The sequence below is a fragment of the Triplophysa rosa genome, linkage group LG3 (genome assembly GCF_024868665.1).
Source record: "Triplophysa rosa linkage group LG3, Trosa_1v2, whole genome shotgun sequence".
NCBI classification, from domain to species: Eukaryota; Metazoa; Chordata; class Actinopteri; order Cypriniformes; family Nemacheilidae; genus Triplophysa; species Triplophysa rosa.
The window spans coordinates 8233399-8258622 of record NC_079892.1 but is presented as its reverse complement, the minus strand read 5'-3'; the positions used below and the strand labels follow the sequence as shown (position 1 = coordinate 8258622).

The 25224-nt window shown below is 39.6% G+C and overlaps 3 protein-coding genes across 4 annotated transcripts in view; all 3 read right to left on the bottom strand.

Moving 5' to 3' along the window:
* The window catches only part of celsr1b (cadherin EGF LAG seven-pass G-type receptor 1b), a 44461-nt gene extending 26632 nt beyond the window's left edge, over positions 1-17829 (bottom strand). Inside the window, exons 1-2 of the mRNA XM_057330532.1 lie at positions 14212-17829; positions 4369-5007 (exon numbers count right to left, since the gene is read on the bottom strand). Of these exons, the coding sequence (XP_057186515.1) occupies positions 4369-5007; positions 14212-17695 (4123 nt within the window). The 5' untranslated portion in view covers positions 17696-17829. The remainder of the gene's footprint in view (positions 1-4368; positions 5008-14211) is intronic.
* Positions 17830-18765: 936 nt separating this feature from the next.
* On the bottom strand, positions 18766-22264 carry LOC130552317 (E3 ubiquitin-protein ligase Hakai). Of its 2 annotated transcripts, none has more exons than XM_057330536.1 (6): positions 22211-22264; positions 21341-21499; positions 21112-21212; positions 20927-21010; positions 20777-20850; positions 18766-20232 (listed from the first exon to the last, which is right to left on the bottom strand). In XM_057330536.1, exons 1-6 carry the CDS (start codon positions 22221-22223, stop codon positions 19245-19247), a joined length of 1419 nt encoding a protein of 472 aa, XP_057186519.1. In that variant the 5' UTR covers positions 22224-22264; the 3' UTR covers positions 18766-19244. The 2 variants fall into 2 exon arrangements, with proteins under 2 accessions (XP_057186519.1, XP_057186518.1); XM_057330535.1 differs by having other exon boundaries at positions 18767-20247.
* A 147-nt stretch (positions 22265-22411) lies between these two features.
* Positions 22412-24938, bottom strand: zgc:101783 (uncharacterized protein LOC447883 homolog). The gene is made up of 9 exons (XM_057330537.1): positions 24668-24938; positions 24175-24276; positions 23876-23932; positions 23617-23734; positions 23472-23530; positions 23291-23341; positions 23097-23181; positions 22881-23007; positions 22412-22778 (listed from the first exon to the last, which is right to left on the bottom strand). The coding sequence occupies exons 1-9, from the start codon at positions 24684-24686 to the stop codon at positions 22692-22694; spliced, it is 705 nt and encodes a 234-aa protein (XP_057186520.1). The 5' UTR covers positions 24687-24938; the 3' UTR covers positions 22412-22691.
* Positions 24939-25224: the final 286 nt, after the last annotated feature.

Genomic DNA, 25224 nt, shown 5'->3' with positions numbered 1-25224 from the left:
AAACAGGCAACCCTTTATTCGGGAGGGGCAGAAACCGCGGGCCAAGCCCTTAACCCCAGATTCAGTTCTGCTGAGTATAGCCAGGGATTGGGAAATGCGAGTTGATTTAAACCACAGACTTACTTTCCCCTTGGAAATCGCAGTGACCAACCTGCGGCCGGACATGTTTCTGGGGTTCAGCTCCAGTAGGACAGTCCTCATAGTTGAGTTGACTGAACCTTGGGAAGAGGCCATTAACAAAGCATTTGAAAGAAAGAATCTCCAGTATGGCAACTTGGCAGTGGAGGCTGAATATCGGGGATGGACAGCGAAAGTGTTCCCGGTGGAAGTGGGCTGCAGGGGCTTTGTTTCCAATTCCACTACAAGGCTGCTTAAGGAAGTAGGGATCAGAGGACAGGCCCAACGGACAGTAGTCAAAGAACTTGCCACTGTCGCTGACAGAAGCAGCCACTGGCTGTGGTTGAAACGGAAGGACGCAATATGGGCTGCCGAGTGACCACGGAATAAAATCGTGTTGTGTGTTGTATTGTTATGCCATAAGGGACCGGGGGCACTGAGCTTGCATTAACGGAGCCAGTGGGGCTATAACAGCCTTAGCCAATGGGTTGGCGCGTATGGTTGCGTTGATTTTGGTAATGTCTTGTAATGTTATGCCATACGGGACCAGGGGCACTGAGCGCGCATTAACGGTTTGGGTAGTCATGGTTAGAGAGTCGGACTTGTGACCAGAAGGTTGCCGGTTCGATTCTCAGGGCCGGCGGGTAACGACTGTGGTGCCTTTGAGCTGCAGTGATAGCTTCTGCCAGATGACCTTGTAACAATGCGACACACACCCAGTTCTGATCAATCTGCGGTGGGCCTCCCTTGGCTGAGGGTGTGTTGTGATAAAGGGCCGAAACACCAGATGAATCTGAGGTGCACATCTGACGATGTGTCGCATTGTTGGAAACCATACAAAAGGCATCTTTCACTCAGGATAATGTGATGAAATTGGGAAACACAACTCATGAGTTGTCTCTCTGATAATGGCAAGGAAAGGTAAGTATGCTATATATTTCTATAATCATTTATGCCAAACACAGAGGATGCATACCCTACGAACCAGTGAAACCTCAGACCTCCTTTCCTCTATTCATATTCTTGACTGCTTCCCCCTGCATAAGGCGTGGGAAATGTCCTTTTGGGCAATTCAACTGTGCTGAAACAGTGGGATTATAACAACTAGTCCTATTAAGCAAATCATTTGGGTATCTAGCATAATGTTCAACCAATTAAGCAACAAAATATTACTTTCTGGTAGGTCTACCATTTAAAGCACAAATTAGAACTTTCCAGCTAAAAAAAGGTTTTGGAGAGGTGTATGTAAGCATGGAAGCATTTTAACAGAAATATATGAGCTGCTATTTAAATCTTAAATTCTTGACCCTATAAAATTCAGTTTGAGTAAATTTTATTTTATTTAGATTTTATTTGATTTCAATATTTGCAATTTAGATTTATTTTTATATTTAAATGTAATTTATTTTATTTTACTGTTTTTAGATTTTATTTTATTTAAATTTATTTAATTGTATTATTTTTCATTCATTCATCTTCAGGTTTTGTTTTAAACTTAAACACATTACTGATATAGAAATTTGGAAAATGCTACAGTACACTGTAATACTGCTTACAAAAATGAACAAATAGCACAATTTTAAACTTTTTGCCAGAATAATCTGCAGTAAAATGTGTTCTGTCATTTCTTTTATAATATAAGCCTTTAAACCTCAAAGATATCTCTAAAGCCCTTAAAAAATTAATAAAAGGCTAACTAGTAAAATTCTAAAGCAAACTTTAAAATGTAATCAGCACTAGAAGACAAACCAGAACATTCCATACTTCCATTGGCACATATTAATGACAAGCGCAATTTAGCTGCAGAATTAAATTTCAGATAACAATCGAAAACTTGTTTCCTCAACGCAACCTCTCAACCCAATCACTCGAGTGAGCTTAGTTTTAGTTCCAACAGGACAAAAGCCCACAGTACTGTCCAAACGAGAAGGCTTATAGATTGAGCAGCGTGTCCTGAGTCCAGGCGGGCCGCTGTGTTCATTGACCCCGACTAGCCTTTGTTCAAACTCTAAAGCAACAGAACCACAGCTAAGCAACAAGAGAACAATGAGGACGTCCTGGTGGTCTGTAAGACACCTGTTACGCTCCACTAGTCTTGCAGGGGGACATGAGATCTGTGGTTAACTGAAGACAGCTCGATGTTACAAGATGCCGTTAGCAAAAGTGACATAATTCAGACATCACAGGTTGATGTTTGCCAGAGGTTGATGTGATTTAATTTATGTTTGCAACTGATTGTGAAATTGTTTTATGAGCATTTTATTTGATGAAATTCAGGATAAAACAAAAGACGAACAAATAGCTTTGCTTAATGATGCTAAAATAACTATAAAAGTAAATCAAGTCAGAGTTAATAAAAATCTAATTAACCTGATTATGTTCTCAATGTAGTTTTTGTGTTTACAGGGTCCAGGATTTCTCAATGGTGGGTAAATTTAGAAAAGGTATCGTCCATGAATAATTCTTAATATTTTCTTTCGATATTAATCATGAATATAAATGTGGTATTATTTTTTATTTATTAACATTTATTTAAATGTTTTATCATTTTTAATGATTATTATGTTATATTATTTTATTGCAGCAAACTATGCAGGTCATAAAACAGGAATTCCAGTCAAACTCTAAGATTAACTTCTAAATAAATATTTGAGAATAAATTTGACACCAAATGTGGTTATTGTTTCATTTACATAATATACATCAGCAACATTCAGATTCATTTGTACAAGTAGACCTAAACCAATACTCAGCCAAGCCAATTTTTTCTCGAATTTGAGATTCTTTTGTCTTATATTTGTACCTGTGTGCATAAATAGCTGTAACTGTCGTGTGCTTAAACCTCAGATGGCCAAAAAAGCTAAATCCACACAGTACAGGACAAAGGGAATGTAAAGAACGCAATAAGAAAAGAAACAAGTGGATAACAATCACCCCCAAAATCCATGCAGTATGACAAATGCAGTGGCCTCAGAACAAACATCTGAGGTTTGCTTGCAGGACTTTTCCTTGTTGCACATGTAATCCAGTATGTCTGATTCTACGCCAGCTCGGTGTGCACGCTATTGTATTCCTGCCATTACCTTGACAAGATCTGGGCCCAGAGGAACTATGTCTGCAGACACACACAAAAGAGGTTCCAAAGAGGTAATGATCCAAATGTTGGTCAGATAATCCCTCATTTTGGAGGAATTACAGGGATACATTACTGTGTAATGAGAGAAACTCATGAGAGCTACTACAGAGGCCACTGTCAACACCTCTAGTTATGACCACATGCTACCTGAGGGCTCGAGAGGGCAGAGGTTCACTACAACTTTACTGTAGTTGAGAAACACGAGCTCACAGAGAGACAGAAGCTGTCAAAGTGAGTGATCAAGAGCGGGGAACTTTGAACCTTAGGACTGAAGCGAGACTCGGGCTATCAATCCATTTGTCAATTTGCACAAGGTCATGTCTTACCACAAAAGTGGATCCCCATTCAAACTTTGACAGACCCCAAAAGGATGAGGATCATGAGAAGATGACAATTTGCCACCAATTTGGAGTCAACTATTTGTACAAAACACTGATAATAGTTGTGCTTCGTAAGTGTCACTTATACTTAGGGTTATAGATTTCTCAAACCCACTTTAAAATGCAGGTATTAATATATTAAATGTAGGTGTGCAGATGTGTACATAAACAATGCCTTAAGTCATGCACCTGATTTTCTAGGCAACTGGATTTATGTGTCTTTATATCAAAACATCAGAGATTAGATGGTGAGACTTTTGGAAGACTTTAAAGGAAAAGTTCATCGTCTTCAGAACACAAATAAAGATATGCGTCGAAGTGCTCTCGTGAACGCGCACTATACACTGACAAGACAGAGGAAAATATATAGATTAAAGTCGTTATTTTGTTTTGTTTTTTGCACAAAGTTTTGTCGTCGCTTCAAAAAAACTGAACTGAGCCAATATGAGCGAATGGACCAATTTAACGTTGTCTTTAGAAGTTTTCTGGACCTTGACAACAACTAGAACCATAATGTCTATGAGGAGAGCTGGACATCTCTCGGATGTCACCTAAAATATCTGTATTTGTGTTCAGAAGACGCCGAGAGGTCTTAAAACATGTTGAAGATCATGTGGGTGAGTAAAAAGATTTTGAGATGAACTTTTCCTTTAATGATAATATAATGAGCCTATGAATCTTAAGTCATACATTTGTGAGAGTAAAACAAAGTGCAAAACAGATATACTGACTAACCTGTGAAATCTTGTGGGCACTCACAGGTGTATCCCCCCTCTCGGCTGCGGCACTTCCCGTTATTCTGACACGGCCCGGAGTAACAGAGGTCCACCTCCATCTCACAGTAATCACCCGTAAAACCGTCCGGACATCGACACCGCAATCCGTTTACGGGATGGATGGGCCTGAAAAGAACCGTATTGGATGCAATAAAAGGAGCCGTACTGTCAAACTTCAGGACGGCCACGCACTTCATGTAGTTCTCGCAGGGCTCGCGCAGACAGATGTTATCGTCGAACGGCAGGACATTCTGAGATGTTATTAGGGTCAACAGAGTGCGGTTCAGATACAGTTGCTCCTGCAGCTCCTCTGATGGGTAATATCGTCCAGGGCTTCCTCCGGGAAGCAGAGCTGAGAAAGTAACATTAAGGATGCTGCCGGTAACATCCGTGTCATTCTGAACGTTAAAGATGAAGACGCCGTCAGGGCTGGTGGAGAGGACGGCGGCTACGCCTTCGGTAAAGAGTGAGAGCAGACGGGAGAGGAAACGCTCTTGAGACATGTTCTCCAGACGTACGGTGATGCTGTTGGTCAGCATGTCGTCTGTGATGATGGTCATACGTAGGGTACAGAGGGCCGAGACCTGGTGAAGTCCATCTGAGAAGACACAAAGTTACATTGAGGGATTCATGTCGCTACCAAACAACTCTCATCGACTTACACTGTATGGACGCAAAACCACTGAGACATTTCTCAAAATATCTTCTTTAATTTTTGGGTCAAATATCTCTAACACACTAACTAGAAACACATATACAGTATATGCACTAACACATCTTCTGTTAGTCTAATAGCTTTATAAAAGGTAAAAAGCAAATGAGAGCTGTGTTGTACATCTGGCCTCTGCGTCAGAGTTTCTTTGTCTTATTGTCTCACACTCATTGTTCAAGGTCCAGTGTATTCTTGTGTAAAGGACCCGCGATCATGTGAATGGAGAGAGCTATAATTGCAAGACAATGAAGACAAGTTTCTACTCTGTTAAACTGCCTTTTCACATTATGTCAACTAAACCAGACACGCAGTCGCAGACACAACCAAATCTCTCTCTCTGCATACACATGTAAACACATGCACGCACAAGTGTGTTTACAAGCTCAGATACATGCATACACATTCATTTTATTGTAACTTCTTCATGCACATTGCACAAGCACAATATTTGAAAATATTGCAAAATTTAGCAAAATGTTTTGTAAAAAAAATTGTTTTACTTCTCTACATGTCATATACCTGTACATACAGTAAAAACATACAATATATATACATATACGTGCACTACTGATCAAATGTTTTTATCTTAATGTATGCTTTAATATATTTACTCAAACCTTTTGAAGTTTTGTAGACAAAAATATTATAATTTCTTTCATTCCCACATCAAAATGTTATTTTAAAGTTTTCGTTTTGGATGAGTTGGAATGACTAATGAAGAAAAAAATCAGCCAGTAAGAGGCCAGAATAAATTAAAAACTCCTTAAATTAAGTTTTAAATCCCCAGGTGAGCCCTTAAAAATCAGGATGATAAAATGCCAAAGATAGCTGTCAAACTAAAATAATTTTCATTTATTATTTTTAATTAAACACATTTTATTATTTTAATATATTATTTTAATATACTGTATTATTTTTTGTCATAACGGAATTCCCATTTAAATTATTTAGTACATTTACTACTATTCTAAAGTGTTTCTTTCGGGAAAAAAAATTATTTTAGGAAAGAAAATAATAAGTTTGACCGGTAGTGTACGTACATAAACACGTGTGAGTATAAACAATGGTAAATCTTATTTAATAAACACAAACAGTGTGTGCATGTGCAACAGGCTGCTTCATTGTGTTAATAATGCTGAATAATCCCATTAAATCGTTGAACAATTTGCACAATTTGCAAAGTCATTCCATAAGAACAGTCTGACCCCGACTACACTCCGCTGAGGGCAGTAATGTTGCGGTAAGTCTTGCTTTTTTAATGAGGTGTGCAATAAAATCCTACATTACAGCCACTCTGAAATGCATTAAGTCACTCTCTGTTTTCCTCTCTGTTGAATCTCTTACAAAAAACTGCTGCTAAAGCAAAACAAACACTATGACAATTTATTGTTTGCAAATCGATTGATGCACTTTAAATCTTTACCAAACAACATCTTAGCACAGGCAGTTTGTGCAAATCTTGATTTATGATAAGACTCCAAAGATAGCTACAAGATAAAATAGGAAGTAACAGTAAATCCCTCAAAACCACTAGAAGACATTGTCAGACTTATGTAAACGATCTAAAAATCTTCACACTTTTGCTTGAAAACTTCTTTACATGCATGGCCGCTGAGCTGTGACAGTGTTTAAAAGCCTGTGTAAAGACAAAGTTTCCCATCCAGTTTACTTTTTTAACCCTCAACAATCTGAGACTGAATGCTAACGCACAGAACAACTTCACTACTTTGTAATTCTGAGGTAAAATGCCAAACGTCCAATGCAATGAGAACACCTTATGAAAAATAAACATAGGCCTACTGACAAAAAGTGGGAATTTTAAAGGTTATTGTTAACCCTTTAATGCATTGAGGTCACTACAGTGGACATCTACAGTATCTTTTCAAGTCTAAAAATCTCTTTGAAAAATGTGTGAAAAATAAGTTTGACATTACGTCACAGCAATAAAAACAAACAAAAATCTTCACTGAGGTTGTCATTAATCTTTTTATGCATGAATTTAAGCTGCATCACCTTTGCTCCATCACCATGTCTGTTAAAAAAAAATTGCAGGTTGCTTTACATACTTTGTGCATTAAAGGGATAGTTCACCCAAAATGAAAATTCTTCGATTTCAACCCTGTATGACTTTCAATCTTCCGCAGGACACAAAAGAAGACATTTTAAGGAAAGTTAGTAACCGAATAGTGCTGATACCCATTCCCTTCTATTGTATGGACACAAAACCAAAGTGAATGGGTGCGGGTTAGCAACATTCTTCAAAATATCTTCTTTGGTGTTCTGCGGAAGAAAGTCAAACAGGTTTGAAATGACAAGGGGTGAGTAAATGATGACAGAATTTTCATTTTGGGTGAACTGTCCCTTTAAAGCCAAATGAGGTCAAACTGATATTTTCCATGAAATTGCACCTGACACTATTGCAAATCTGGGTAAAATAAGAGGACAGTTTTGAACACGAAATTACTAACCTAAAAGCTATCTTCAACATGCCTGGTTAGTGGTTACAAACTCACATGTAAAAGGCATGAATAAAAGGTGTGATGAACTGGGCTTGTTTATTGTTTTATACTGTTGGATGTTGGTCTACTTATGACGTTTGCGTGGTTTTTACATTCAAAAACATCAAAATCAATAAGTAATAGGCTATTTTCTACCCGGGTTTTGAGGCCGGCTTGACAAACGATCAGTTTTAATGGGCGTTCTGCCATGAAGACTTTGAATTAAACACCCGCTGCTATGATTGGATAGCAGTTTGCGTAGTAAACTTAGTTGGAGCCTTCTGTGAATTTGGTTAGACACGTAACGTTAGGTTACACATTAGCACCATTCGCACAGGATTAGTATTATCACAGGACCTCGGTGTTCGTCAAAATATGGTAGGTCATTTGTGGGGGAATTTTTACTTTACAAATTACAGACATGGCCGATTCGCACGGATTGTAACACGAAGTATTACAAATGACTAGAGGTCTCCAGGTAACACTAATCCCGTGCGAATAGGGCTCAGGGCATGTCAAGCGATCTCTAACAAAGCTATAGTGACGCATAGTACAAAAATGTTGTACTCTTATGTTGTACATAAGATTGCTGCGCCACTCCTATCGGATCCAATATTGACGGCACAGCACTGCTTTTTAATTTTAGTCTCTCCGCAAATCCATCATCAACCTGTGCCTTGTTCACAAAGGAATCCGCGATAATGTTTTACCCACGTGAGCTGGAACCTCTTAAAAAATAAACTTCAACCACGCATTACTAATGTTGGAATCCGAAGGAAGGCTATGCAGCGACTGTGTTCTTCCACAGCCAGGCACTGACTCCACAATATTGTGCGATCTTTAACTACATGTTTATTGCTTGCTCGCTATCTGGTTCCGTGCAACTTGTGTTACTTCAGTACTGTCATGCGCGAACCAGTGGGTGGGGCTAGAGAAGTAGTTGTTGATATTCTTCTGTGGAGGCGGTGTTCAACCTATCAATGACGTCATAGATAGGTGCATTCCAGAACTGTATTTTGGGGTGAACTATCCCTTTAAATATAGAGTGCTTTGGATAAAGAATATAAAAATGCAACAATACAAAAGACATTAGACGTATTTGTCTCCCTTTATTCGTCCATCCTAAAACGCTCCCTCAGAAGCATGTGGGAACATTGACTCACACAGCTGATTGGCAGATGGTTGGCACAACTGTAAAAGAGACTGACAAAGTTGCCAAGCTCTATGCAAAAGCATCAGTTAGTTAACGCCAAGACACATGTCCTGCTTCACAGGCAATGCCCAGGGCAACTATGCGGCTGATGGATGACCTAAATATGTGCAAAATCAAGCCAACTGGTGCCCGCTGCCCAGTTGAGAGAGGAGCTAGTGGGTGCACAGGGCAATGAGGACAAGCCTGTGCCCCTCTGAAAAATCCCTCATTACAAAAAGATGAACTGGCTAAGCCCTCTAATAAAAAATATCCCTACAAATATTTTAAATAGTCTTGAAATCTGATAAGTTACTATTCTATGTTTATACACCAAATACTAGTGCTTATGAGTTTCAAGGGATGTTGAATATGAATACAACATAAGGGCTATCAACAGCATTTGTGAAATTAACTAAATTTGTGATGAGACTAAAAAAATTAAATCAAACCCTGAACTCATTCAGACAAATGATCTACACAACACAGGTCAAAGATCACCATGACTAACATCATCAGCTCTTAGCTCAAATAGTTTTCTTTGATGGATTGTTTGTAACTTGGATGTTTCTCCCTCTCACGACTATCCTCCCTTCAGTTCTGCATTCCTTCCTAAGGCCCATTAAAAGCTTTTGCTCTGGCACGGCTTGTGTGGAATGTGGTACGTTGCGCTCTGCGGGGAGAAGCTTCTTACATGGAAGTAAGTGCCTGATAATGGAGACCACACCTCAGCCGGCGCTCGTGAATCTGTTGTGATTATTGCTAACATCATGTGTGACAGCACTGCTTTGATCCCTCTAAGCGCAGACATAAACCAGAAGGGGGATCGCTGTGAAATAGAGCCTTTGCGACAAGAGGTGTGGATTTCATGGGTTTTGCCATTAACCTCGCTGGGGCTGAGAGACACATGGAAGTGCTTCCAGAAGGTTATGCCTCGGTGATGGGGGTTATTGAACAATCTTAAGCGTTAAAGTAAAGTATTGATACCGCAAAGACTTAGCCTGAGTTTAAAAGCCTACAGTACATTTGCAAGAGCAGTAATATGGACATAGAGTATCACTGCATTTGTACTCAGCAACGGATTGCTTAGGTGAACATGAATGTGGCAAGCAGCAGCTTGGGTTCGGGGTATAATATAAAAATAGCTCAATTCACCTAAAAATGAAAGTAATGTTAACTTGATTTAACTTTGTGTTGTTTCACAGCCATGTGATTTATTCGGTTTTTAAGTAGAGATGCACCAATCTGTATTAGTGGAGAAATTTAGTATTGGTGCATCTTCATTTTTAAGTCAAAAATTTGCATATAGATTTGTGTCAGGGACCGAGTTAAATCTACAGAGCAAGGGGCAAATATAAAATATATAAAATAATTGTAATAAATAATATTTTTTTATAAAAAAATACTATAATATTAATAATAAAATGGCAGCGGCTATTTACACTAAGTGAAAATAGCGACAGATGCTATTTACACTAAGTTTAAATAGTAGTAAGTTCTGTTTACACTAAGTGAAAATAGCAGCATTTCTTAGTGATTTACACTAACACATAAATAGCTGTAGGGCCTATTTTCTTTGGATTAAGTAGAAATAGTAGTTAGATGTTTTTTACTTATAAATAGTGGCAGATAACGTTACTATTTGCACCTCAGTATTGTTGTGCATTAAACATTATGCAATAATAACAGACAGTAAATCATTATATTTATAAAAATTATTAAAATGATGGCAACTTATTGAGATATTAAAGCCCTATACCTACCCCTAACCTTACCCTAAACCTAAAGTTTATGAATAAAAATGAATTTAAAGTCTTAAATCAATTTTATTGAAAACAAATGCCTTTATGATCTGTAAAGTAATAAAAAAGGTTAAAGAAGGTTTTCAGCGGGATTAGAACCCCTGTCTCCCATTTTACACTTTATGCCACTCGAGTCGCTGTTTGAAATGCCGTCAATCTTACACTTTCTCTATTCAAATCACATACTGGTGGGCGGAGCTAGTGTAAATAGTCTCCGCCAACAAGGCGGGCTATTTGTACTCAGTGTAAATAGACACTACGTAATAAAATATAACTGAACGTAATATAATAAATTATAACAATATTTAATTAATTAAGAATGGATTAAATACATTTCAGAAGTAATTTAATATATATATTTTTTCTTGTCTACATCAATATTCTTCTTTATACTTCTTAATATACTTCTTTTCTGTTCAGTTATTTACCTACTCATTTATTTAACATTTAGATAAATATAGCGAATATAACTGTATGCTTAGGAAACCTGGTATGACCTTGATTTCTATTCTCATGCTGTCGTAATTTTCAACATCTAAGAATTTCTCTTTCAAAGCTTTACTGGCCTGAATTGCATCGTTTCATTGTATTTAAGGTCTTAGGCTAAGAATTCAGAAGCAAGGCTTTGGGTCTAGAGAAGATAATGCCAAATATGCCCTTTGTACTCATGCACGCTAGAGAAAAACCTTCATGCTCATTCCTGAGTCTTTGTTAAACAGTCGTTGGTGTCCAATGGCAACGGCTTGTGTCTGAAAATTAAGAACAGCTCTTGAATAATGGTAGCTAAGTCTCATTTATGAGTAACTCAACTCTGCAATCATTACCACACAATGTCTTGTACTAAAAAAATCTATCAAAATGTGATCGGGAATATTGTCAAAACAATGCTGGAACACTTGTCACAACAAGCTGTGCACAAGTGACAAGTTTTGCCTTTACCGTCAGATCGAAGTCAAATCTCTGCTGTTTCACCAGAGCAAGTGACAAAAAAATGTCCAACTTAAACTCAACACACAAACAGCTTTGTTTTCAGTGACGGAAATCTGCATGTGAACAATGTCTGTCCCCTCCTCACATTTAAAAAGCCCCCCACGTTTCACCCCCTCTCGCCCGCTTCTCACCCCACTTCACAAAAGAGCCCGTGCTTCAACCCCCGGCTTGCCACGAAACGCGTAAGAGCTCCACAATGCTCCCCCGTTCGCCATGGCAACGGCGGCAGAGAGCCAGAGCTTTTCAAAACTCTTTCCCAGTCTTAGAGGACACCCGTGAGGGAACCCTAATGGAATGCGTCAGTTGCATTACCAATGGATATGGAAGGAGATCAGCTTGCGTAACTTCTCTTCGGTGGTGAACGTTAGAGGGTTTGCATTAGATGACCTGCAGGTGACTGTTACGCCTTATCAGGGCTTTTCTAATGGAAAACCATTCCTTGCATGGTTCAAAGTAGATGCTCTGAGATAAAAGCTGAGATAATGATGCCATGCCAGACATGATTTAAAATGTGGAAAAGGTAAGGATGAAGAAATATGCAATGCCATTACTGGGAGAAACACGGTCGAGACTGCATGAGATTTCACTTAGAGGGGATGAATAAAATTGTAGCGGTTCAGAAGATAAAGATGATAGACTATGAGAGGAACCCATTGACATAAAGCCATAGATCAAAAGTTCCGCTGAAGAATTAAGCACAGATGGTCTTTTTCTAGCAACACACTAACTAAAATCAGGCATCAAATTATGACTTAAAGTCAAATGGAATTCTAAATAAGGCTTATGAAGTTATCTCTGTGTGATGTTATGAAAAGAATGCACCCCTGGAGTCAAGTTTAGTGATGGAGAGTGATGTGTGATAGGTAAATAGCACTAGAAAGGGTGCGTTATGTATAAACAGCCACATTACTGTCTCAGGTAAGAATAAAATCACTGAGAAATAGACAATCGCAAATGTACAGATGCTATACAAATTCGGAGACATTAAAGGCTTTAAAGGATGGTTCACCTCAAAAATAAAAAATCTTACATCATTTTTCACCCTCATGTCAATTCAAACCTGTATGACTTACTTTCTTCTGCACAACACAGAAGATGATTTTTTAAAGAGCGTTGGTAAACAAAAAACATTGGACCCCTTTGACTTCCATTGTATGAACAGAAAACCACTGAGACATTTCTCAAAATATCTTCTTTTGTGTTCCACAGACAAAAAAAAGTCAAAACAATTTTTTTGGAATGTTTGTCCTCCCTCTCCTGTGATGTGGCTCTTGGCAGCACATTTCATTTTTCAGAGTCAAATACAATGTCAGTGTGTATGAAAACTCACTAGAAACACATGAAAAAGGGACCCTCCCTTCTAACCGTCTGAGATAATGGAGCAGATCTTCTACTTTGAAAACCAATAAACATCAAAACAGCACCAAACAATCTCTACCTGTATCGGCCTACGCATGAGTTTTAAAGGATCTTTAATTAATCCCCAACATTTCCTTGTCAATTGTGACACTCTATTTGAGGCAAACAAGTTTTATCACTGTAAATCTCTGAAAAGCCATCCGTCAATGGACAGCTCTAATCCCGACATCACGTGATATCCTGTTGAAACATGTAACATGATGAACGTTATTTTAGCGTTTTCGCTTCATTTTTTTTTATTAACCAAGAGGCATGTTACAGCTTGGGGACTGTGAATAAAGACTAACCCGAAAATCACACGTCAAGTTGAGCCCATTTTGACACAAGATCAGTCACTGTCTAATGAGCAGGACATCCAGTTAAGCTTGGCTCCTGGGAAAATGTACATGAAACTAACAGCCCTGACAGGTAAGAGGTTTGATTTCCTCAAAAGAGAAAGGTTCATTAACTTGTGTTCATGTTACTACATGATTTTTGTTAAAGTGGGTATATGTTACTGAACTTGTTGACTTGAGGTTAACAGAAGCCATTAGTTTTACTGACAAAATTTGGTTTGTCAGTAAAAGTAATTGCTTCTGTTAACCTCAAGTCACATATCTGTGGCAGTAAAACTTTCAAGCAATCCTTAAGATGGCATTCAAAATATTACATTTATTGAGAAACATACTGCAAACAACTACGAAATGTCTTAAAATGTCTTCAGTTAAATCAGCTTAAGCGTGAAAATTGTTGCCAGGGAAACACTCGATAGGGAGCGTCAACAAATGTGCAAAAGCAGAGAGACAGCGAGGCTATAAAAATAAATTCAAAGATGAAGAAACTGCTTCATCTCTGAAGAAAACACATTTGAATAACAACAAGTAGATTTTGGAAATGGCTTAAAGGGATAGTTCACCTAAAAATGTATTCTGTCATCATTTATTCACATTCTTGTTCCTCAAAACCTGTTTGACTTTCTTTGTTCTGTGCAATGTTAAAGAAGATATTTAGAGAAATGTTTCAGTTGTTGTGTTCATACAATGGAAGTCAATGGGGGCCAATGTTGTTTGGTTACCAACGTTCTTCAAAATATCTTTTGTGTTTTGCAGAAGAAAGAAAGTCACACAGGTTTGTAATAACATGAGGTGAGTAAATGAAAGAAGTTTTATTTTTGGGTGAAATATCCATGTGTCATCATTAAAAAGTGTCTCACCTGAAACTGTTACCCTCATCGTGGCCTCAAGAGGCCTGTTGGTATCCAGGTCCTTGCTCAGCTTGAGTTCCCCTGTATCTTGGTTGAGAATCAGCAGGCCAAGCTCATTTCCCTCAACAAACTTGTAGAGGAGCTTATCAGAGACATCTGGGTCCCGTGCAGGAACCTTCCCGATGACTCCCATGGGAAAGCTGCTGGACTTATTGGTGATGTAGTTGTTGAAAATGATCTCAAAATCTTGCAGCAAGGGGTCGTTGTCGTTGACATCGACTAGGAGGACGTGTACGGTGGCTCGGCTGACAAGTGGAGCGGAGGTGGCCTGGACCACTATTACGAACTCCATCTTGGTCTCGTAGTCTAGGTCGATAAGAGCAATCAGATCTCCGCTAAAGATGTCGAGCTGAAAGACCTCAGGGATGTTGCCCTCGACAATCTGGTAGAGGATCTGGGCGTTGGTGCCCTCATCTGGGTCAGTGGCACTTACACGGGCCAGAGTTGAGCCCACTGCGCTGTTTTCCTCCACGTGAATATACATTTCGTCCTTCTCGAATACAGGAGCATTGTCGTTTATGTCCAGCACGAATATGTGAATGTCCACAGCAGCTTTTAGAGGTGGAACGCCTTTGTCCACCGCAAAAGCCTTGAGGTTATATGCCGCAACGTTTTCCCTGTCTAGCTTTCGAGCCGTTCTGATGATGCCAGAATAAGGCTCGATAAAAAAGTCGCCCTCTCCATCATCGCCCCCTTGGAAAGTGTAGCTCAACCTACCATTAGACCCAGAGTCCCGGTCCGAAGCGGATACCTGGAGCACACTTGTGTACACCGCAGCGTCCTCAAACACGGTGCCCTGGTAGATGTCTCTGAGAAACTGTGGTGCATTGTCGTTGGCATCAAGAACGATGATCTCCACGTAGGTGGTGTCCGATTTTTGGGGAATGCCGTTGTCACGAGCGATGATGGCTAACGTGTAGGAGGCCTGATCTTCGTAGTCGATCTCAATCTGAGTCGTGATGGCACCGGTGTCCGGATCGATCTTGAACTGTGGCACGTTGTCTTCCATCACGTACGTGATGCGGGCGTTCTCTCCAGTGTCCTCATCTGTGGCACTTATTACCACAACGGTGGAGCCAACAGGCCGGTCCTCGCTCACCAAGACTTGGTAGTTGGCACTTTGAAACACAGGTCGATGGGTGTTGGCATCTGTAACGTTTATGAACACTTGAGCTGTGTCATGCCGCGTCCCATCCGAAGCTGTGATTGTTAGCACGTACTGACGTTCTTGCTTGTAGTCCAAGGGCAACGCTAGGGTTATCAACCCTCCTCCGCTTTGACTAGTGATGGCGAACCTGTTGCGCGTGTTCCCGCTTGATATCTGGTATGTCACCACGCTATTTACATCCCTGTCTACGGCTGTGACCGTAAGCACGCTGGTGCCCACTACAGCATCCTCGTTGACCTTTAGGTTATACAGGTGCTGTGTAAAAGTGGGGACGTTATCGTTTACATCAAGTATAGAGATGCTGACGCTAGCTGAGGATGACATCACGGGTATCCCGTGATCCCGCGCCTCCACGCCGAAGTTGTAAAACTCAGTCGTTTCCCTGTCCAGCTCATGGCTAACTGTGATCCTCCCTGTGCTGTTATTGATAACAAAGGGAAAGCCGGGTGACGTGTCAGTCAGCTTGTATTCTAAATGAGCATTGTCGCCCGAATCAGCATCGATGGCTTGAATGTGTATCACGGAGTACCCAATAGGAACGTTTTCTAATACTGTAGCTTGAAAGGGTGTGCTGACAAACATGGGGGCGTTATCGTTAACATCCACTACTTGGATAACAACCATACCTGTGCCGTTGATAAGAGGCGGTCGCCCCCCGTCTTGCGCCTTCACGCGAAGTGTATAATCCCTTATCATCTCATAATCTAGCGGGTTGATAACATCAATGACTCCTGTAGGGGAGTGTATGTAAAACTGGCCCTTTACATTCCCACTAATGATGCTGTAATGGACTTTCGCATTGTTTCCAGCATCTTTGTCTGAGGCCTTCACCATAGCCACTTGAGAGTTTGTGGCTATGTTTTCCGGAACCTGAACTAGATATCTCTTCTCGCTAAACTGTGGGTAGTTATCATTCTCATCCTCAATAAAGATGTGCACCGTCGCCGTGGCGGTACGTGGACCGGGCTCTTTGCCCTGGTCATTGGCTTCAACGATAAGCTTGTACTGGCTTTTAAACTCTCTATCCGGTCGGACTCTGGTTTTGACCAACCCGTTCCTTGGATCGATCTCAAAGCACGAATTCACCTCATTGGAGTTCATGATCTTATAAATCATATTGGCATTGGAGGGCGCGTCTCCGTCTGTAGCCCTAATGGTCATGACTTCAAAGCCTACTTCCACATTTTCTCGAATGCTAACCCTGTACTCAGTCTGTTCAAACACTGGCGGGTGGTCGTTGGTGTCACTGATTGTGATGGTGAGATACGCGATGGCTGATCGTTTTGGGGTTCCCCTATCAGTGGCGGTCACTTTGAACACGTGGGTATCTTTAAGTTCCCTATCTAGGGGTTGCAAAGTAGTAATACCTCCCGTCTCGGGGTTTATCTGAAATAAATGGTTAGATCTGCTGTCAAAAAGAGCCTCCATATCATATTCAACAACACCGGCATCTCCATCATCGGCGTCGAGCGCTGTGAGCGTAATGACGCGCGTCCCCGAGGGCTCGTTCTCCGGTACTGATACCTGGTAGTTTGGCAGCTGAAACTGAGGTGCGGAGTTCACGTTTCTTTTTTGACGTTTAGCCCACGAGTCCAGGCGATACTGTGAGAGTCTATTATAGTGTTTTTTGTTTAAAAGTAGCTGGACGTTAACAAAAAGTGAACTGTTTTGTGAGTTAGGCATTAAACAGAGTAAATTCGACTCATTTTGTTTCTTATGCGGTAAACAGATGTTATATGAAACAACACGCTTGTCTTTTTCGACGCACCTGCCACGAAACATTTGGGAAGTCCGCATGGAAAGAGGTAAATGTTCATAGATGTTTATGTGCAAGAAGTCCAAAAAAAAGCATGATTTGTATCCAGACTGGAGATGCATGTACGCATCAGCATTATGATTTTTTCTCCTGTATTTAATGAAGCCGTTCTGGCCATGCACGAATGTGTTAAAATGCAGCAGTATGACGCTTTCGGTAAACGGTGATTTAATCCGTAAATACAGCGAGGAGGGATTTCTCGTGAAGCGCTTGCAGTCAACTTTCCGCGCAAGTGATAGCACCCCATTACTTTTACCAAGCTTCAAAATGAGTCGGACAGACTTCGGTGTGAGGTGTCTGTCGATCTTGTACACCCATTCTGGTCCGATTGATACATTTGCAAGTGTTAAACCAGGTTGTAGCGTTTCCGATAGATGTAAATCTAAGCATCCAAACTGCGGGACATGAATAAGTAATCCAAAACATATCCATTTCATTGGTAATTCCATGACTCACCGCACATCTCTTTGGGAAAATTAATCCAAACAATCCGTAAAGTCTGTAGTTCCCAAAATCCCAACCATTCCTGCGATTAAAGTGCACACTGGGTCATGGCATGATTGTTTGTGTAGCGGAGTTGAGATCACAGTGACAAGTTTAAATGAGTAACATAGCGCCGCCCCCTTTCTGCCCACACTCATTTGCATAGACCTGTTCCTGTGCGCATTGTGATTTTGAAATATCCAATGAGCTCAATGGATTAAAATGTGCGTTGTTTACAATTTCCATTACAATTCTTTACATAATTTTACCCCAAAAACAAATATTTTCACAACTTTTGACATCGTAGCTTATTCATATAGCATTTCTGTGTTATAAAAAATATATATGATGTATGTACTTCCTGCCACTATTTTTTTGTACACATTTCTCGCATTTCAGTGTTTTAAAACACCATTATTTAATCAATCATAATATACACAATATACACCCTTATAGCCAGTTTCTACCATATTTTCACCACTTCGTAAATACATTCATCCTTCTTTCTCCATCCGTTTATGTAATGTACAAGTGTTTTACTTGTTTGTATGAATTAATTTAAAAACGTATTCAATTTTTCTATTAACAACACCCTCCTTACTTAAATATTGTGGTTTTTTTGCATATTCCCCATTATTTTACGTACCTTTTTACTTTATCGACCTTGTAATTTGTCAATTGTTACATGAACAATAACAAAAGTGTTAAAAGTACATTGTATAGATAAAAATGGTTTTCACAATAATCGCACTTTGATATCTCATACCACAACGAAATTGCATAGAACGGAATTTTGTTTACATATCTACACACAAAATAATACGATAATGATGTACTATGGCATGTCTTGTTCAAGTACGCCATCTTGTGGATAAAACGAATATCGTGTATAAATGAATCACTTAACACTGTTCCAAACTCATGACATTACAGTGCACTGGAATACACATTATCTTAGAATTTTTGTAAAATATAATTAAGTATTAGACAGTTTTAATAGAGAATACAGATTTTAAAATATATGTCCCTTAGGAGAGCCAATAGTAATAGTAATATATTGCCGGTATTTTGACCACAATATGAAACAATATTGACCTTGTATTAAAGAACATAATACAATTTCTGTGCATCAAAAAGGGATGCAATTCAGTCATAGTCATAAATCCAACATGAAATCCACATGTTCAAGTTTCATTTATTGCAGTTGTTGGTTACAATATCCTTTAAAATGTTTAAAAGAAAACTCATGTGTTAAGAACAAAAATTGCTCAACCAACAAAATGTAGCAAATGAATTGAAACTGCATTTTTTGCCATTCACAACAACCCCGTTCTTCTTACTATCCATGACATGTCCTGAATAAGGGACATTAATACAAAATAGCCAGCAAAGTGAATCATAAATCAAGTCATCATTAAAGACACATAGTGACACTGAACTCAGGCAGCTTACTCAATCCAGTCAATGGCGCTATCTACGCTCAAACCGTCTCATAGAGCCCACACAGGCAGGGTGCTACTGGTAATATGACCTGTAACGTGACTGGTCAGGGTGGTGAGGCCCAGGCATCTGTCCCTGGGGTGGCGGCCCCTGCATACGAGGTGGATGGGGGCAACGTGGATTGGGCCACAACCCTGGGCTCAAACCTCCTGGTTGGGTGAATGGAGGGCTAAGAGTGCCTTGATCCTGTGGCATGGAGTTTGGGTTATAGTGGTGAGGAGGGGCAGGTGGACCCCCATGTTGGGGAATTGGACCAGGTGGTGGGTGAGTCATATAAGGTGGCATCTGGCTCATGATGTGTCCGAGTGGAGGGGTGATTGGCAGGGGAGCCGTTGACAAGGGTGGTGCTTGGTTATAAACCATGTGAGGTGTGGCCGAGCCCTGGGGCGGATGCTGCATGGTGATGCTAAGAGGGGGTGGCGGCGGTGGTGGCCCGTAATGTGGTTGTTGCGGCGGGGGCATTATGTGGTGCGGGTGGGATACCACAGGCTGGCTGGAGTAATCCCCAGGGTGAAGGTGTGGAGGTGGGCCGGGAGGTGTCTGTGGGTGGGGCTCACGGGGGGCGGGACCAGAGCTCCTAGAGTCATCATGGATGGGCACTGTGATGAGGTTGCTATGCTTACGTGTAGTTAGCGTAGCGATGCGGAAGGTCTCTGGGGGAAGGGGCCTCTGAGAAGGTCCCAGGTCGGAGGAAGAGGGCGAGAGTGGCGGTGGCTGGTTGTAAGTGTCATGACCTTGCAAGGGGGGAGGGATCAGAGGGTGTGCCTTGGACAGGTGGGGTGGTGGCGGTAACCGGAAGCAGTCTGGTGGATCGGAGGCCATGGTGGGGTGCGGTGGGTCTGGGCGGGAGCTTCCGGATTTGCTGGCCCTCATGTGGCGATGGTTGATGTGGGCCTGTAGATCTCTCTGAGAGAGGTAGGTGCGTTTGCAGCCCTGCACGATGTTGCACATGAACAGGGAACCACGGTGACACTGCTCGATGCGCTGGACTGGGTCTGTGCAGCTATAGAGGGAGAAACTAAACTTAGGATTTAGTAGGGGAAGTGGACTTTGTAATATATATATATATATATATATATATATATTACACTGATTTCAATTGCTACTTGTAGTATAAATAATAATCAGATCTATGTTAATGCAACATGACACTTATCGCATTGTATAAAACAGCAAAGGTTCCTTTAAAATCAATATAACACCCACTTTTTGCAATCCAAAATCAAACTCCTACCTATTTTTTTTTTAATAGGGCGCTCTTAATAAAACATCGCCCACAACATCCCTTAAGGTTCCAGATCAGCATGTGCATTCCGTAAACTGCATGAAATCATCTTAAATCCTCACCCACAGGCGTTACCAAGGGAACAGGACAGCCTACATTTTTATCAGATTTGCCATAAATGACCACAGGAACGGTTGACAAGTTTAGTAATACTGAGATAAAAACATCAGATTTTAGAGATTTATACCGTACTTTTAAAGCATCCCTTGCCCAACATGCCAACAACAACGCATTAAACAAAGTGTAATTGAAGAAAACTCACCCAGGACACATCTTGTCACATTTTTTCTCATAGTGCACTGCACAATCATAGCAGAAGACATGTTTACAGGGAATCTGTTAAAAAGGGGTCAAGAGACACTAATATCACATGATTGTTATTTTTAGGGACACAACTGATCGACTCTCTTACCATTCGTCCATAGATCTTTATTGGCAGGCCACACTTGTCACAAAAATGAACCGGAGTGTCATCTTTTGCTCCCACCAAACTGAGCTGAAGAAATCAAGAAAATATCATTTCAAATATGTTTCAACAACACAAACATCATGACATAATGTGCTGCATTTAACTCAAAATAAGAATAAATGCGAGACCTTATAATCCCAGAATAGTGGTTGAGGGTATCTGCGCTGGTTTCCATAAGCATCTCCAGACTTGCACTCAAACCTTTCCTCCTGCTTATAGTTGAAAGACTCTGAAAACAAATGAATGATAGATATGAATAAGTAAAAAAATAGCTAAATAAGATCAAAAATAATTTCAAGAATATTTAAAAATCCAAGAAAAGGGCAACAAAGTATATTTACAGATAGTAAAACCAACCTTCATCGCTCTTTGAGTGCAGTCTGGTAGTGGAACGCTGAGGTCGGGTAGCTGGTTTGCCTCTTATCGACTGTTTAGACAGTAACTTGATTGGGATCTGCCTGCGAACATCAAGACCTCCAAGGGCCACTGAACCATCAGTTCCTTGAAGGTCATTGTCTGAGAAAGCATCCAGAAGACATCATGACACAAGTAACTGTAAAGACATATTGTCAGTAGCTCAACTGGTAGAGGATAACAAAGGATCATAGGCTTGATTCACAGATAAAACACAATTTGATATTAAGTAACTTAATGTGTACCAACATTAAGTTACTTTGTAAATAAAAATGAACTAAAGTATGTCAAGCTCACTGTTTTGAGGCAAGATGTCCTCAACTAACATACAGTATAAGTTAAAAAAAAAATGAAACAACGGACAAATATCAACAGTGCTGTAACAGATGTTTACAAAGACACGCGAACTTCAGAGGTACAGCAACGTTACCGGAGAAGGCAAAGAATGTATAAACCTAGACAGACCTAAGAGAAGTGACTTTATTAGGAAGAGTAAAACGCTCAGTTATTCAGTACAATATACCATTCCTCTTTAAATAGCAACTAAGTGTACAAATGTCAAATTGATTGGTTGCCGCTCTGATATGAAAAGGTTTCGTCCACATGAATCGGCGCACTTGCTCTAGTTGAGCATCATTAACGTGACAGCGCAGGCTAGATTGATACATGCAATGACTGCGATTCCTGAACATTACCGACAGCGTTTTAACATTAAGACATTACTGGCAGGTGAGTAGCTCTCACTCGGAAACAGCTAAGTGTTAATGCGCAAAACTGGTTTAAAAGAGTTAGTTTAATTTGCTTGTAGCTCACCATTTTGGTCCATGACTTGAAGCTATGCATGCTGGGATGAAATGATGGGCGTGGCTTGATGTGTTTTGGTGCTCAATGCTGCGCAGAGTTTACGCATACCTTGAGCTTTTGTTTTCCTTTAGGCAACCCTTTATTGTTATGTTTTATGTGCCTCTTTCCCCACCCAAACGATAAAATCAAAGCCAGACACGTGAAGGTTAACACAAGAGTTATGTATTAAAAATGACACAATACAAAACAATCCAATGCTCACAGAATATAGTAAAAGTACATATAAGTACATACCGATTTTGAAATTATGAAACAGCATATTTTCAAATGAGTATTGCATACATATTATATCATATGACTGTGCATTTAAATAATCCATAAACCACATCAGATAGGCTATCTGATGTATTTTAGTAGATGGTGAAAAGCTGACATAAGTCATTGACAAACGTTCGTTTAGCAGAGGACAAATCCTAAACCGCATGCAAAATCAGTCTGGTCTTGGTATGCAACCTTCCATCTCAATCATTTCTGGCCAAGCTTCATACTTATTGGTGGACCTTTCATTCTTCAAGTGCTGGGGGAAATGATAGAACCGATTCATTACTAACACAGCAAAAGGTTTTTCATTACACAGATTTAAATAGTCATAAACAATTGAATCTGAGGGTGGCTTTACCTGCTCAAAAGAGGCTTTGACTATGGTTTTCTTCCCTCCCACAAAGACCCAGTTGTCTCTAAATTTCAAATTGGAAATATATGCACTGCCAAGTTCTGCGATAAGTTGGCGTGCCTCCTCATTAAGTCTATAGAAGAGAATAAATACAAATTATGATTGCTGAACAACATGAACAATACAAATCAAGAACTAGATAAAGTTAAACTTTTACTCTACTTTGTGGCTGGATCATCATAACTGGCCATCAAAACAAGAGAACCACTCTCGGTTGAATTCACAAAGTGTATCAACTCTGTAACATCTGTCGAGAAAATTCAAAATATTTAAACATTATACATCCAGACTAATTATGTAAATAAATGTATAAGAAGTTCTAGCAACACGATTCAAAGGTGAAATAAACAACGTACCTCCGTTCCACATATTATAAGAGCCAGTTTTGATTAATTCACCTGTTGCTTCTGTTATTAATGAATGAGGAAAAAAACAAGAACTAAAATGAGTCAAATTAAAAGAATATGAATATATAATTTGCATAGAGGTTTGTGGCACGAAAGGCCAAAATGGAGCAAAATGATCTCAGCTTATTACCTTCGATAACAACAATAGTAATTCCAGGATGATTTTTACTAGCCTGTTTTTCAATGATTCTAAAACAAAATAGCAGAATGACAAAATTAGAGCATATGTATTTCATTATTCATGAAAATAAAATGTCACAAGTCAAAAACTTTACATTTTCCCATCAAAGCATATTTGTGGCCCAACAACATTTGCTGCTCCACTGGCAATCTTAAAGGCGAAATCATTTTTGGGACATGGAGCTGCGAGACCACATTTGACAGCACTAGGACCTGATAACACGTAGAGAAGGAAACAGTTAAATGTCTCATTAAACCTTTACAGCATTATAGTATGAAGTGTATATACCGTATAGTGATGAGCATTCCAAACTAAATCGATAGTTCGTGGTTTTATTGTAAGTTTGTATTTACCATCATTATGATGATCAGGTTTCAGTTTGACAGAATTTTCTCCTCCCATTGATCTTTCTAGTTTTAAACAAAGATAATACGAAATTAAATTGTTGGATCATTAAAATGCCTTCATTTAAAAGCCAACACGCTCATGCACGGCATGTGCACGATTTCCTGAAACAGATGATGTACAATGATGCCTGGTTTAGAGATTGTGTCTCATTTTAATGAATGGCACTTATAATAAACTTTTAGTAAAGCAAAGATATGATAAAAAAGTTTTTGTTAAATGCATTATGGTATTCCTTATAACTTACCCATTATATCTCCTAGTTGTAATTCAGGATTGTCCAGAAGTCTTAGAACAAGACTTATGGAAATAATGAGAAAACCCACAGCGAGTATAAATCTCAGTTTATCTGTGAAAACAGATTGTCTTAGTTTTGAATGAGTTCACGTGTCACATGTTTTGTTTTGTTAGCCAGCCCATTCACAGTATTGTGTTGTTTGTGCTCAGTTTCATTTACGTTTTCAAATTAATGTTGGTTTATCACCTATCAATTTGCAAACATTTTAATGCAATTTGACGACAGTTACTTATCTTATATTTTGCTATAAGAAAGACAGCAAAGTAATTTGGATATCAAACAATATCTGCTGACTGTTTTCAGCAAGCAAATGTGGCGCACCTAAATTTGCTACCGGACAAAATATGTAACACGCCTTCATAATAAAACCCTTATCGTTCTCTTGTGTAAAAAAAGTACAAACCCAACTTATAAAATGTCAACCAAGAGAAACACAACTAACCTCTTCGAAAGTGTATCATGATTGAATCGATAAGCTTGTCTGTCCAGCAGCTGTCTTAACCCGCTGGGATGTACACGTCTATAGATACACTTAGATAGTTGAGGTAGAAGTTATGTAGAATAAATTAAACATCTGTACTTTGTTCTAACTATATTTTATTTAAATTCAGTTTTCCATGCCAGTCCAACTCCAATAAAGTGAAGTCTATAGACTTTAGACTCCAGACGTCAGACTGACTAATGGCAGCGCAAAGGCTGTTGTTGTATTTAACCCATTCTGTAAAACCTGATAAACTTGTTCTTCGGGATCGTGGAGAAGAAAAGAAGATGAATCGTTTGTTAACATACCCATACCTGATGAGCACGTTTGCAAAAGCATGGGGCCTCAAAGCCTTTGAGGCATGGATTCCACAAGATGTCAGAAACATTTCTCACATTGCTGAAACCTTTTTAAGACAACTTTATTTTGTGACATCATGCTAAAAATAACCTTTTGATTAGAAGATGGGTAGAAGGTTGTGGCCATGAAGGAAGGACAAACAACTGTTTAGGCTAAAA

Bases quoted from the DNA above. Each gene is read 5' to 3' on its own strand.
- LOC130552317 (XM_057330535.1), bottom strand. The intron at 21,213-21,340 runs GTTGGTTTTACT...ATTTGTTTTCAG, and splicing joins GCACTCAAAGAGCGATGAAG to AGTCTTTCAACTATAAGCAG. The intron at 20,248-20,776 runs GTGAGTTTTCTT...TCCTAAGTTTAG, and splicing joins TGTGACAAGATGTGTCCTGG to TTTCTCCCTCTATAGCTGCA.
- zgc:101783 (XM_057330537.1), bottom strand. The intron at 23,933-24,174 runs GTAAGTTATAAG...GTTTAAAACTAG, and splicing joins ACAACTAGGAGATATAATGG to AAAGATCAATGGGAGGAGAA. The intron at 23,008-23,096 runs GTAGAGTAAAAG...TCTCTTCTATAG, and splicing joins TATGATGATCCAGCCACAAA to ACTTAATGAGGAGGCACGCC.